The sequence below is a fragment of the Phoenix dactylifera genome, chromosome 1 (genome assembly GCF_009389715.1).
Source record: "Phoenix dactylifera cultivar Barhee BC4 chromosome 1, palm_55x_up_171113_PBpolish2nd_filt_p, whole genome shotgun sequence".
Lineage (NCBI taxonomy): Eukaryota > Viridiplantae > Streptophyta > Magnoliopsida > Arecales > Arecaceae > Phoenix > Phoenix dactylifera.
The window spans coordinates 38,265,822-38,280,439 of NC_052392.1; the positions used below are offsets into that span (position 1 = coordinate 38,265,822).

Here is a 14,618-nt window from a genome sequence, read left to right on the forward strand (position 1 = left end):
ACCTATCAGAGGATGATGGTTCTTTCCAGAAGGGAGAGTTTTGATGCATGTTTTGAACTCTGGCGTGAGCACGGCATCATTTTTTTGAAAGAAGCGAAGAATAGGTAGTAGGAATCTGGCCTTAGTTTTTTGCTGTTAGTCTTAAGTTTCTAAGAGGATTTCTTGAGAAAGATTGCGTTCTTATAAGGGGTACAGCATGTGATAGTGTCCACAAAAAAAATAAGAATCAAGTTAACAGCACTTCATGGGTTAGAAATAGGTAGAAGCTAATGTTGAATAGAACAAGAATGCGACACGCAAAGGAGTTTGATGGAATATAATGTTATTCAAGGTAGGTAGTTGGCCAATTTGCTCAAACATAGTGACAATTGGAAACTACATAACATGCTGATATTCTCCTCCAGAGAATTGATTCAGTAAAATTTATACAATATAAACAGGAAACCGAGGAACATCTCTGGTTTAGGTGGGTAAATCTTGTGATGGAAGACCAAAGTAGTTCTGTAAATTCAGATATGAATGATGGTATAAAGACAATAAGTTGTCTACGGAAATAGTGATCGACATTCAGATTCTGTTTTATAAGGTGACAACATATAGATTACCAGTTAATAGACCAGTTACAGACTCTGGTCATTCTCATTGTCCAGATCAGATAGAGGATGTTGATCATCATCTCTCTGATGCCATGTTCTTGGATGGTTACAGACTGCTGGAAATCAGATGGAAAAACACAAAATCATATTTATAAAGATGGAGATCTTCATGAAGTAAAACAATGTTATATACAAGAATGAATTGGTCGAATAAGTTGGACATTGTTAGACACATCTGGTGAAGCATAATCCACTTCGTTCTCTCGCTCTGCTCGCAGTGCTCCTTGCTCGCGGAGCAGCATACTGGAAAAAAAAATCGTCCCTTATCGGAATTGAACCAAAGCCTTCTGAGTATATTTGAACCAGCGTCAAGTTAACTCTAGATGCTAGTAACTATGTACACGAATAGAGAAGCATCAAAGACTACGAAGAGACATAAAATGGTCATTAGTTTCAGCAATCAAATTAAGTTGACCTCTAAGACCAGATGAGTGTTACAGTACAGGCCTCCATTCTAATATAGCAATGGGTCGCCTCTTAATGATCAAGTTGTTTCATCTAGGGGTTCATTTCCTGTTCCATGACCCTTACAAACTATCATGATATTTGAGAGAAAAAAGTTCTTTAATTACTGATCCAGAGAGAATCACTAATAAATCACGTGAATGTCATAATCCTGATCATGAGTATATAGAGGGAGAGATCAGAGATATGCGACTGACATTTCTTATCAGCATCACATTTTGTGCTAACATAATATTTTGCGGTATCTGATTCACGAATGTGGAGGGAAATATGCATAACGTCAACATGCAGACACCATTATTACTCTAACCAGCATGACCATAGATTATACTGCTCTAACACGCCAAACGATGACCATTTCTGTTTGAAATGGCAGCAATATAATAATAGCATTGTAATTGATTCTTGGATATTTGAACTTCATATTCATTATATGAGTTTCCGAATACACATAAAAATCAAAGCAAATTCTAAGTTCAGAAAACTATAAGATGTTGAAATAGATTTAAATTGATGTGAAGTCAAGACATATCCTGAGATAAATGTGGAAAACCACCTTCACTGAACCTATAAATGGTGAATCTCAATGCGAGGACCCATGCAAGCACATATTTAGTCTCACATCGGTTATTCGTTGGAGAGATCTTTAATACTTATACAGGATTAAGAAACCTAAAAAATACCTTCCGGCTAGCCTTTTTGGATGAGGTATTGGGTTAGACCCGGCTTACAGCCTATGTGGACTAGGGGACACTGCAGCACGGTCTCATTGAGGCTGGCCATGGGCCGATCGTGGTACTTGTGATTAGATTTGAATGGATCTGGATCCTTTCGTCATTGAAGTAGCCTTTCGTCGCCCTACCCTAAAAAAGAAGTCACTATCAAACTGCTTGCCCTACTGAAGTACCAAAGGTGCGCTCCGCCCGGAAACTCTTAATATGTTTGCTACTGAAAGAAGTAGGGCTCCTATTGAAACGCTTTCCCTCCCTCAAAAGGCGCCCAGCTTTCAAGACGATTATAAAAAATAGTGTCTGACGAGAATGTCATGGCCTAAACGGGGAAAGTATGTGAGGATCTGTGCGGACGTGTGTTTGGTCCCACATCGGTTATTCGCTGGGGAGATATTGGGTATTTATACAGGACTAAGAAACTCAAAAAGTACCTTCCGGCTAGCCTTTTTGGATAAGCTCGTGGATTGTTACAAATAATAGAGGGGTGATGAAACTTGAACTCCAAACCTTAACAAAGTCTAACCACCATCTTTACCGCCGAGCCACATGATCCTACTTGAGGACTCATACGAGCGTGTGTTTAGTCCCACATCGGTTGTTCATCGGAAAGATCTTGAGTATTTATACAGGACTAAGGAACACAAAAAACACCTTCCGACTAGCCATTTTGGGTAAGATCCTGGGTTGTTACAAATAGTATCAGAATGGACCCGGCTCACAGTCTATATGGATTAGGGGACATTGCAGCACAGTCTCATTAAGGCTGGCCATGGGCCGATCGTGGTGCTTGTGATTAGATTTGAATGGATTTGAATTCTTAGCCTCATGAGGACGTTAGAGCTTAAACGAATGGAGTATGTGAGGACATACGCAGGCGTGTGTTTAGTCCCACATCGGTTATTCGTTAGAAAGATCTTACGTCTTATACAGGACTAAGGAACCCAAAAGTACCTTTCGGCTAGCCTTGTTAGGTGTGGTCTTGGATTGTTACACTCAACACTCAACATAAATGGATCTTAGCAACCAAGTTCCGCAATTACAAGCAACAATAACCGCAACCATGAGGCGAAGTGAATGGAAGCCAGTGCGCTAGCCATTGTTCCTTCTAGGTCCTCTGACGGGGAACATGTTGTTTTTAGAGAGAAGGTGAGAGGGGTACAGATTTTGACATTAAAGCTTGTAATTTATTGATACACATTGGAACTTGTAAGCAAAAATTTGCTTCCATGTACTTGCACCAAATGGATGTTAGGAGATAAATGATAAGGTACCAGGACTTTGACTGAAATTTCAGTTTACAACACGCATAGAATGCTATTCAAATGTGTGCAGATTTTTCTTTCAGAAAACTCGTATCATTCTGGCATTTATCAGTTCTTAGTTTTTGCATGAATGCTAAAAATTGCTTGAAATACTTATCAATAGAAACCTAACTACTTCAAGTTTAGGATAATGGGATGAAAATTACAAAAATTAATAATTATTGTATTATACATTCATAAAATGGAGAAAGCTACAGCCTATTGTAACTATACAGTATAGATACAGAAATGTCAACACATACAACATGAAACAGCACAGGTTTGTCAATCCAATGCCTCTGTCAATAAGACCTATGATACAGGGGCAAGCATTCTAGGCCAAAATCTCCATGGGCCTAAACTACCTAATTACAAGCATGAATGCCATTAAATAACTGATGTCCTTATGCAGAAGAGCTGCTGAAATGAAATCTAGCAGTTCTTACCATAACTTTTTGCTGTTGTGATCACAGTGCAAGGATCTGCATCAATAAGCATATTTACTACCTCTCTCATGGTAGGCCGCAAAGATGACAACTTGGTGGTGCATAGGATGGCAATTTTCAAGACTTTTAGCATGTCATCCTCAGAATTTGACAGCCTAGAATCAAAAACTTCTCCAAGATTTTGGACATCAAGATGGGTTGAAACCCAAAAAACAATATCTTTTCCTCCGAAAAATTGAGAGTCTGTTGGACTAAGGCCAGTAAGTAATTCTAGCAGGACAACACCAAAACTATATATGTCGCTCTTCTCAGTCGCCTTGAAAGAATACGCAAGCTCTGAAAAAAATTGATAAAGTATAGAATAGAAGTGAGATAGATATGTTTAAAACAGTGCCAAAGATGCATGACAAGAGAATGTGATAAAATATGAGGCACAGATGATTATATACACTTAAATTGGTACAAACTCAAAATAAAACTGCTGTAAGCTTTATTCCTTCAAAATCAGATGCAACTATTGGCCATAAGATCTTTATATGAAAAGAAAACTTTCAATACGGAAAGAAAGAAGAGAAGGCAATAATGTAGCTACGTTACTAGCAATGCATAAACCATAATCTCTACTGGAAAACAAGCAAGACAGAAACATTGAAACCTAGGATCAACATTTTAATAGAACTGATGGATGTTGGTAAGCTGATATCAATAAGTTAAGAAAAATGAGACAGAAGACAAGATATCGGCTGCAACTTCATCAGAAGATAAAACATAATTATGTTCAAATAGATACTGTTAAACCAAGCAATCAAAGGAGAGAATGGTGGACCTAAACATGGTTTGTTAACATACCAGGAGCCATGTAACCATGTGTACCAGCAAAACAACTCATTTCTGACTCTTCAACAATCTTTGCAATTCCAAAATCAGCAATTTTTGCTTCATACTCCTCATCCAGCAATATATTGGTGGATTTTATGTCTCTGTGAATAATTGCTGGTGAGCAGTCATGGTGAAGATACATAATACCCTGTGCTGCCCCCAATGCAATCTTATATCGCTTGTTCCAGTCCAACTCAGGCTGTCTGCCCTTGATCTCCCGACGAAGAGCTTGATAGAGATTACCATTTGGCATGTATTCAAAAACAAGAAAATTTGATCCACCTCCTCTCAAGCAGGCATATAGCTTCAGTATATTTCTATGCTTAATCTTCCCCATGATATCTATCTCTGCCATTAAAGCTTTTGCACTGTCACCTTTCCATAATTGTTTCACAGCGACGGTTCCTCTGTTCTTATTCAAGTCCACTCGATAGACTTCCCCGGTGCTTCCACATCCAATTAAATTCTCCTCTTCCAAATTACATATTTCTTCTGGATCAAATTTGGTGGGATGGAAAGACTCCAGAATCCACTTTGAATCCTTTTCCATGCCTTCCTTCAGCTCTCTCCTTTTATCACATTCTTCAAGCTTGAAGCTTTTGTAACTCACAAATGCCAGACCAGCCAAAAGGATGCTCATGGCCAACAATATTACAAGTACAAGAAGAATTTGCTTTCCAAATAATTCTTCATGGCTATGACTCACATTGCAAACCATTATGTCAGGAAACCTCTGACTTTCAGGAATCTTATCAATACAGAGTGCTGTGTTGCCAAGAAAGGCTTCATCTCCTGCCATCATCAGAAGCCCCGGTGGAATCCTTCCTGACAACTGGTTTTCAGAAAAATCAATTAAACTAAGCTTCAGTGATTCTAGGCCCTCTGGAATTGAGCCTGTCAATTTGTTATCTGATAGATTAAGTGAGTTGAGTGAGGTAAGCATGGACAATGTCTCAGGAATGTCACCACTCAATGAATTTTGTGCAATATTTAGATCCACAAGTCTGTTGCACATACCAAGTTCTAATGGTACATATCCTATAAGCTCATTATTTTCCAAATGCAAAGATGACAACTGCTTCAGGTTTCCAATTTGAGAAGGTATCTTACCAGAAAAGGAATTATTAAAAGCAAATAATTTCTGCAGCTGGGGAAGCTTTCCCAACTCTATTGGAAGCTTGCCAGAGAATCTGTTGTTCTGCACATACAACTGTGTTAAACTAGCTGAAATCCCTATATCAGAAGATATCCCTCCAGTAAAACTATTATCTGATACATCAATGATAACTGCAAATGGCAGTCCCCACAGTGCATCAGGGATTTTCCCACTGAAATTGTTCTGACAGATCCTGAACCTTTGCAACGTCTTGCAGTTAGCATATGAATCAGGAAATTCACCCGAAAAGTTATTATCCAGAGCAAGCAAGAACTGCAGGTTGTTACTTTGGCATAGGAACCTCGGGAATTCACCAGAGAAACTGTTTTCAGATATGTCTACAGCATTGAGTGGCGAGAAACGACCAAGGTTTGCTGGGAATTCTCCCGAGAAATTGTTCTGATATATGGAGAATGACACAAGAAACTGAAATTCACCAAATTCTTTGGGGATTTCACCCCAGAAGTTGTTACTGTATATATGAAAAATTGTCAAGTTCTTCAGGGTACCAATCTCAGCAGGAAGCTTCCCAGTCAGCTGATTTCGAGAGATGTCAAACTCACGAAGTTGGGACAGATTGGCAAGATCAGGTGGGATCTCTCCAGTTAAATTATTCTGGTAGAGCTCAATTTTGTAGAGGTTGCGTAAGTTTGAAATTGCCTTTGGGAGCTTTCCTGAAATTTGGTTGCCAGAGAAATCTAATGTTCCAAGTGATGTCAATTGAAAGATGGAGGCTGGTATCTCTCCTCGCAGATTACATTGTGCCAAGAAAAGCCACGTCAAGTTCTTCAAATTTCCAATACCTTGTGGAATGTCTCCCTCCTGAAAATTATTCGCTGCAAGGCCCAGTTGAACTAAACCTGGTAGTTTCCCAACCCATGAAGGAAACTTGCCAATAAATCTATTTGTTGATAAGTCAAGAACTCGAAGATTTTGCAGAGTCGAGAGGTCCGGCAACTGGCCTATTAAACTATTTGTTGAAAGATTAAGCACTTGAAGATTTGTGCAATTGGCCAATGCAGCAGGAACAATGCCAGAGATGGCATTTGCTCCTAGATCTAGGGAACTTAAGCTGTGCAAGACAGAAACTGATGGTGATATCTTGCCAGATAATGATAAATTTGCAAGAGAAATTCCGATCACTTGGCCAGAGTCATCACAAGTGACCCCAACAAATTGGCAGGGAGGCTGGGATTCCTTCCAGCTCTCAAGATAACCCATAGGATCATTTAACTGCCTTCTTAATTCAAGCAGTGCTTTAGTCTCCACTGACAGGGAGGTAGAGATTGGTATAAGAGCAACTGGAAGAAGTGCAGTTAAGAAATGGAGGGAAAGGAAGAGATCCAACATTGATGAGAAAATCGTTTGAGTTAATGTAAGAAATTTCATCTCATTCCCAGCATGTTGTTAGACCTGTAAAAAAAAGAAAATGGAAAATCATTAGTTGGTAAGAAGAATTACATTATGGGTTTTCCTTTAAAATGCAAGAAATATACAGTTTAACATATTTTGAACATATAATCCATATGAGGCTGCTTATTAACTAGGTATGCCTTAAGCAACAAATCTAACCATATGGCTGAAACTCTAGTTCACAATAGCTGCCACTTAATGGCCAACTTAAGTGGCAAATTATATCAAAAGAGAGTGGTTCATAAAGCAATTTTTACCAAGATTAATTAGCTCTCGGGTTTGATAGTTATGCAGATGGCCAGCTCCATTAGTACAAGCAGTTGGCCCTATATTTGGATAAATCCTCTGCAACTATTGTGGAAGGTAATGCTTAATAATGTAAAAAGATGATTAAAGAATTGATTCTAAGATGTCGCTAGTAAGATTGCCACTGCCATGAGGAAAAACTAATAAACCAATGTCTGCAAATATGATGCAACTCAACTCACCATCAAAAGTTAGACAGAGAGTTTCTTAGCTAGAAATTTCCATGTTTCTTCACTTGGAGACATTAACCGAATGAAGAAATTTTGTTCAAGTGATGATATTAAAAGACAAAGTGCTTTCACAAATACTAAATACAGGTTGTGTATCAATGCAACTCTTTCATATGGCATGTGTCAATCTTTCATAGGTCAAACACTGGGAAGGAGCTCCTTGGGCCAAAGGCCGGAATTGTATCCACAATTTTGTTTCACTGCTCCCAATATTAAATTAGCTATGCTGCTTTTACGACACCACCCAGCATAGCAGCCAAGGCTGGAACAAGAATGGAATGCTGAAGAAGAATAATCCATTGAAAAGGCGGAAAAGAAGAAGAAGAAGAAGAAGAAATGTCATGCAAAACATGAGAAAGAGAAATGACTACTTCATAAGGTAACAGACATAAAGCACCTGGTTTCTAGCTTCCCCCAGTATCATCCTTCTATTAAGCACTCAAACAAGAAACATATAATGGCTAACTCTTTGATTATTAGATCTTTCGATTCTATGTAGAAACTCAGTGTTTACTGAATTAAATGCTCCCCATATGTTTCCAAGAATTGCTTACCATGTGTTTTCCTCCATTTGGAGAAGTGGTTTTTCATCAGAATATACTGATTAAGCCTTTCAATAAAAAGCTTCTGGCAAGATGCTAAGCGTGGATAATAAGTCTCCTTGTGACTACCATATCTACTGATTTCAACTGTCAGGTCAATGTTATAGCTGCCTCTATTATTATGATGCATGTTTTATAAATAATTGAGTCAGATGGGATTATCAAATTCACAGAGCTCAATATATAAGTTACAAGTGTTCAACTTCATGTATATTAGGAAAAAAAAAACTCTTAGAAGTAACAACAGTTCATTACCAAACTATCAGATTAGCTTTCTCCAATCTGAAGTTGCAGAACCCAATTATTTTTGTGGTTTGTGTGGATAATTGCTCCTAATAATTTCAGCGTCTTCAAGTACATTGAAGAAACTCGAACGCCTTCAATTGCTTCCTGTGTCTGTGTCTTCTTCATTCTCTTCTTGGTTTAGCTGCCAGCTGGCCAAACACGGGCAACACCTACTAATTCCAATCACAAGATTGGATCAGTCTGTAATTGAACTCAATATTGTTCATTTCTAAAAGCTTAAATTGTCTTAGTGTCATATTCTGAAGCAGGATCTATAAAAAGAGGACTTAATTTGGTCATTATGAAAGAAAAATGAGCTTTAAGCCTTGAATCATGATTTCTACAAGTTAGCATCCTTCAGCTCTGTGATTCCCAAATCCCCTTTACTTTATTCTTACACACTAATTTCTATTATTGTGCTATGTGTAACAAGACACTGCTTATAGAAAATGCACTGTGCAGTCGGGATCGCATCCACATATGTGGCCACATATACAGCTGCATACACTGCATTTTAAAACAATGGGTATATTTATTCATTTTTGGCTTTTCAGTTCCATTCTGGAGCCATTTGTTCATTTATTTAAATATGTTTGTGTAATTAGGATCAACTATGGCTTTCTTCTGAGCCAACAAAAGGGCCCAAATTACATGGGATAAGATCTGGCCTAAGTGAATTGTCTAATCAAATAATTTTTTTGGAATTTCTAATCAATATGCAAAGTTTGTTTGATAAACATATCTAAAAAAAATAGATTTGTCCTCACATGTCACAGAAATATATAAGTAGATGATGAAGACTACTTCAATATGTTTTAACTTCCCCCAAATATATCAAAAAAAAATGCAAAAGATAATAGCCATCATTGCTACATAGAGTGCGCATAATTCAGAATCTAGTGTGGGATAGGAAAAATAAAAACTTCCAATGGGGAGAGACTTATCATCAATCATTGCTATGGTATAGAAAATTAAAACCAGCAAAATTGGTTTAAAAATAAATAGGGGAAAACTATAGTTATATTATCATATAGTATGTATGTAAGATAACATCAAAAACATTTTGGTCAAAAAAAAAAATACTGGCAATATAATCTCATAACGGGGAGTTCTGACAATGAGAAAATGCATCCATAAGATATTCCATACATGAGGAGAGAGAACTTGAAGGGACATTTTGATTAAAGCAGAGTAGAGGAGGCAAAGAAAGAGGTAAGTAGGTGGGATAATAGAAGCAGTTGATGTTCAAAGATTTTTGTAATGCCAACAATAGCCTCTATCCAAACAGCTCGTAAACCAGAGGAAAGAACTTTATAAAGAGTAAGCAATACATACAAATCAAAAGAGGAAAACAGATTAAGATCACAAACCACTTAACAACAATCCACCATCAAACATAAAACAATACTACAGCAGGAAATCAATAGATGAGCAACTTCTCTTCCGCATATTTCATCGCAGACAAGGGAAAATAATAGGATCATTCTAACATACAACACCATGGCTTCGCTTCTTGTTCAATATTAACAACAACAACAAAAACTGCAGCGATTATAAAGCAGAATTTTTTATTATTAAATATCAATTTCTCCAAATAATCCTTGAACTTAATCTACCAGCATACGATCTGTCTAAGAATGCTGCCTCTACTTCATTTTACTACCGTTTGTTTTTCTTCCCTCCTTTCGACAAGCAAAGAAGCTTTTCACCTACTAAAATTCTAAAAGATTTACAAACTGTGACACAAAAACAGAAAGGCTTTTCAGTTTCGCAAATTTAACTCCTTTAATTGCCAGAAACAAAGAGTCAAAAACAGAAACTTTACTAAACAGGCCCATAGTTTTTCTTATTCATACTCTTACCTACTACTTCCAGCTTTCAAGAACTCAAACCAAATTAGTTTCCCCTTTTTTTCCCATTTTCTAACTAAAATCTCTACAAGTTGGAAAAGGAGTCTCTTACCATACCAGAGCTGGTTTCTTCGAACTCGATATCAATTTTAATAGATTCTGAGTACTAATAGACGCCACCATGCAATCCTACCACCACGGCTTGCAGCTCCAAAGACCAGATGAGGAAAGAATGCCAAACAACGTATCTACGGAGGTCGCTGGTATGCTGGAATTCTTCCAGCCATAGACATCGATCGACGAGACGGAGAACAAAGATACGCCAGAGAGCGGAGATAACCCTATCCGAGCTCTCTCTCCCTCGGCAATGGCGAAGGAAGGATGAGGCTCGGTAATCAAAGCTAATGGTGGGGGAAAAATCGAGCGCCGCTTGGTTTTTTAAAGCCCCCGTTACTGTGTTGTTGCTCCAAGACAGACAAAGTGGCCGTCGATATTTCTGGGAAAGACAAATATCTAAAAAAGAAAATATCATGGAAAAATATTATACGTGGCAAGTTTTACTGGATGTCAAATGAGGAGTTCATGTGAGCCATGAGAAAATATTTTAATGATTCAGAAAATATTTTAATAAAAATGTTAAAATGTTTTATATTTAATATTGTGACATTATTCTCAGAAAGTAAAGCAAATGAAAGAAAAAGAAAAATCAATTACGCGATTTTTTGGTATCTAATAGAAAGATGATTTTATCTACAAAAATATACATGTTACATGTTGTATTATATATATTAAATATGCTACATAGCTTACAAAAAAAATCTACTTCATACGTCATGCTACAAATAGGAAATATTTTTTTTTTTTTTGCTTTGAAAAAGAGGAATGGGGGAGGAAGGGACAATCCTATCCCCGCTTAGCAGCTCACACCCTGCCAGAAGAATGTTCGATGCGGGCAGAAATGACCGTATGTTGAGCATCCCGGCCGGTTTTACTCATATCCTGCCCACCCATGAGTTCAGCTCGTTACCCCTCTGGACTGCAGTACGGTTACCCTCCGTGTGAGTACGTCACACCTGGCATCACTGAGGCTACCAGCCGACTAGTAGCACTTCTAGACCCCGTATCCAGGCATGGGGCATCCGGTCTTCGAATTTAATCGACGTCCGTGCGTTTCGTATCTGGAACCACTTGGTTAGAAGCAAACGCCCCGTTCCAACTGAGCTACCATCTTGATTAAAGCAATACTTTACAATGGGTTTTGATATATATTCTATTTAATAATTTTTTAGATAAATTCTAATTTATAATTATATTTTTTTTTTGAAAAAAAATTTAATGGGTGCAACATCTCCCCACGTATAACTTAGAATTCCTAGCTAATGCGAGAGCCTGTCGAGATCTCATTATTCTTTGAAGCATCGACTAGGTTAATTTGAAAGGTGTAGATCTATTTGCATTTCTCTTATACTTGTGTGTAAGATCCATGGCAAGAAATTCACTGTAAAACAATCCAATTTCCATATTTTTCTAACAGCAAGAGCATATATGGCAATGAAGTAACTGAAGGTATTGCAGTCACCATCCAAACAGGATTTTTGCAGCTCTGGTTCACGGACGACCAATGGGAGAAAAATATAGACAACCAGTCTCACAAGAACTGGACCAAAGTCTCCATCAAAGATATTTAAAATCTATATATTATTATAGAAGACTCAAAAAATAGAGATAATGTCCGCTTAGTTCATTATTCTAAAGCCTTTTACTCAACCCCGTGAACGCCTACAGTAAACGACGGGGGCCTCGTCAAGGTTCATCAATTTGCAACGTTTTAAAGAGTCCTCCTTCATACGACATGACGTTAGAATACTTTGACAAATATTTAAATGGACAAGAGAATACTTGTTCTGTTTCCTTTCTCTCTCTCTTTTTTTTATTTTTGAGGTAAACAGAACATTTGCTGCTCACATCATCACTTAAACTATGAGCAGAAGAACAAGCCTTTCATTTTTAGGTCCAACTCTGAAGTCTGAAGACAAAGTATATACCAAACAGAGCTAACATTAATAATTGAGCATATAATTTGAGAATCACAGTAGAAGTACACCCACTCCGCCACTCAGAAACTAGGCACCTAATATTGTGGGAGTAGCAGTGCAATCGATGTAAGGTGAGGAAAAAATTAAGCTAGCATCTTTTGTTGTCATAAACGGCATTTATTTCTGATAAAATTCGGTGCATTAGTGCTGATATATATAAAAAATATGTAAAATATATAAATAAATCTATCTTATCTTATCTTATTAACTTAAGTTTTTGGGACAAGTGGGGATTTCATCGTGATATCAGAATAGAGGTTTTGAGTTCGAACACTGTCTCTTTACTCTTTAACCCCATTATTTATTAATTTCACATGTTGCACTCGCCCATTAAAAAAAAATCCAGCCCACATGTGAAGAAGAGTATAGAAAAACATAAAATATCTAAATAAATCTACCTTATCTTATCGACTTAGAGGTTTTGAGTTCGAACTATGTTTTCGCACTTTTTAATCTCATTATTAGAAATTTCATATATTGGGCTTATCCTTCCTTAGAAGAAAGTTTAGCCCACATGTAAGAAGGAGTGTAAATAAATATAAAATTTATAAATAAATCTACCTTATCCTATAGAATGTGAAAAAAAGCCATGCTGGTAGTTGATGGACGGTCCACGCCCTGTGACTTGTACCAATTCCCTCATGCCGCATCTACCGGAACCGGAGAAATACAAATACAGCAGCTGCATGCACCAATCTAGGAATATTTGTGGTCCATAGTTGTTGGTGGTGGTAACTCCAAATTGTTTGGTGCATGGTCAGCAGTTTTATTTTTTTATTAAAGAAAATTTAAAGGCTCTTATGTTAAACTATTTGAGTTTTTCCTATTTAAGTTGCGAGCTAAGAGGCTTCTCTTTGATGGAATGCCTTGCCAATTATTGGACTTAATCGTTTAAAACAAGGTGAATGGACCCAACTCCCACTGCCAATTATTATTATATGAGTTTGAAAGCATTATTTCTTCTAAATCACCGGATATTGTTTTAGCAATCTTTTGTTTTCCAGTAGTTTCAATACTATAGTCTGCAGACTTTGTCAATGATGTCACGTCAAAACTACAAGATAAAGAATGGGCAAGACGCATATTGCTCCTCAAAATATTCTGCCGTCTCTTGGAACGAAGAAATTATATCCTATACTCAGTGTACCAGCTTAGCAATATGTCGGACCAATAATATGCTACCATATCGATACACTGGCTCCGCATCATCCTTGCTGCCTCCGCCAGGGCTTGGATCTAGGGCACCATGTCCTCGGCCGCCATTCCTTGGCCTCCGTCGATGATCTCTCCTTCACAATTCACGTTCAAGCAACGATGTAGCCATTGGTTTTCCATGTCTTCTGAAGGACCGGAAAAGAGAAGTTATTTTTCCGGAGAGTATTAATGCATAAAAGAAAGACACCATCTATATTGCATGAAAATAACATCTTTGGACTCAACTCTCAAATCATCAAACCAAATGACATGAACATAGTTTTTGGGCGGCAAGCCAGATAGCCAGGAAGACCTTTCACCATCATCCATGCTAAATTATTGAGTACTATTATTCTAATTATCCTTGCTATATTATTGGTATGGCCTGAAAGGACCCCATGAATAAGAACTGATCGAGTCCAATCAGGCCGTCCGAGTAGCCATGTCCATCTGATCGGTGTTCCAAACTCCCTGTGGGGCAAGATGACATAGAAGCTGCGAAACAACATGGAACATATCAATTCCATCGATCTCAATCTCATTGCCTCATTCCATTCATGGCTCAATTGAGACAGAGAGATGGTCAAAGTTCAATTACAGGGTCTAAATCAGTGGACCCATCTGCAAATGGACAGTGGTGATGGACACTGCAAGGAGGAAAATTCCATGGTTGACACACACCCAAGTAGGGTGACGGAAGCCTTTCATAAGGTCCTTGTCTTAGTGAACTTTACGGCGACGGAATCCCTTATATAAAAAGTTATGATAGATTCGTTATGTGTAATGAGCCAAAAACCAAGGAAAGGTGACGACCATGCAATCCATGTGGGACCAAATTAGTATCCATTTGGAGGCGAATGGAAACAAAGGACACATAGGCAACGACTTGAGGATAAGCAAGGGAGATGAGCCAAAGAGCCATCAATGGCTGGATAAGGGAAGTGATCTTTCTTGGTGGATTCTCTTAACCAAAAAGAATGTTAACAAGAGGATCATAGCATCGAAGAG

The 14,618-nt window shown here is 37.8% G+C and overlaps 1 protein-coding gene across 4 annotated transcripts; it reads right to left on the reverse strand.

The window, feature by feature from the left end:
* Nucleotides 1-3,307: 3,307 nt before the first annotated feature.
* On the reverse strand, nucleotides 3,308-10,762 carry LOC103716635 (receptor protein-tyrosine kinase CEPR2). 4 transcript variants are annotated; one of them, XM_026808266.2, is made up of 4 exons: nucleotides 10,438-10,762; nucleotides 8,441-8,640; nucleotides 4,449-7,047; nucleotides 3,308-3,935 (listed from the first exon to the last, which is right to left on the reverse strand). In XM_026808266.2, the coding sequence occupies exons 3-4, from the start codon at nucleotides 7,021-7,023 to the stop codon at nucleotides 3,586-3,588; spliced, it is 2,925 nt and encodes a 974-aa protein (XP_026664067.1). In that variant the 5' UTR covers nucleotides 7,024-7,047; nucleotides 8,441-8,640; nucleotides 10,438-10,762; the 3' UTR covers nucleotides 3,308-3,585. The 4 variants fall into 4 exon arrangements, with proteins under 4 accessions (XP_026664067.1, XP_017700562.1, XP_026664066.1 ...); XM_017845073.3 differs by having other exon boundaries at nucleotides 10,433-10,762; XM_026808265.2 differs by having other exon boundaries at nucleotides 8,441-8,643; nucleotides 10,433-10,762.
* Between the last annotated feature and the right edge of the window lie 3,856 nt (nucleotides 10,763-14,618).

Coding starts and splice junctions, on each gene's coding strand:
- LOC103716635 (XM_026808266.2), bottom strand. CDS start 7,023: ATGAAATTTCTTACATTAACTCAAACGATTTTCTCATCAATGTTGGAT. Junction 3,936..4,448: donor ACATGGTTACATGGCTCCTG/GTATGTTAACAA, acceptor AATTTTTTTCAG/AGCTTGCGTATTCTTTCAAG.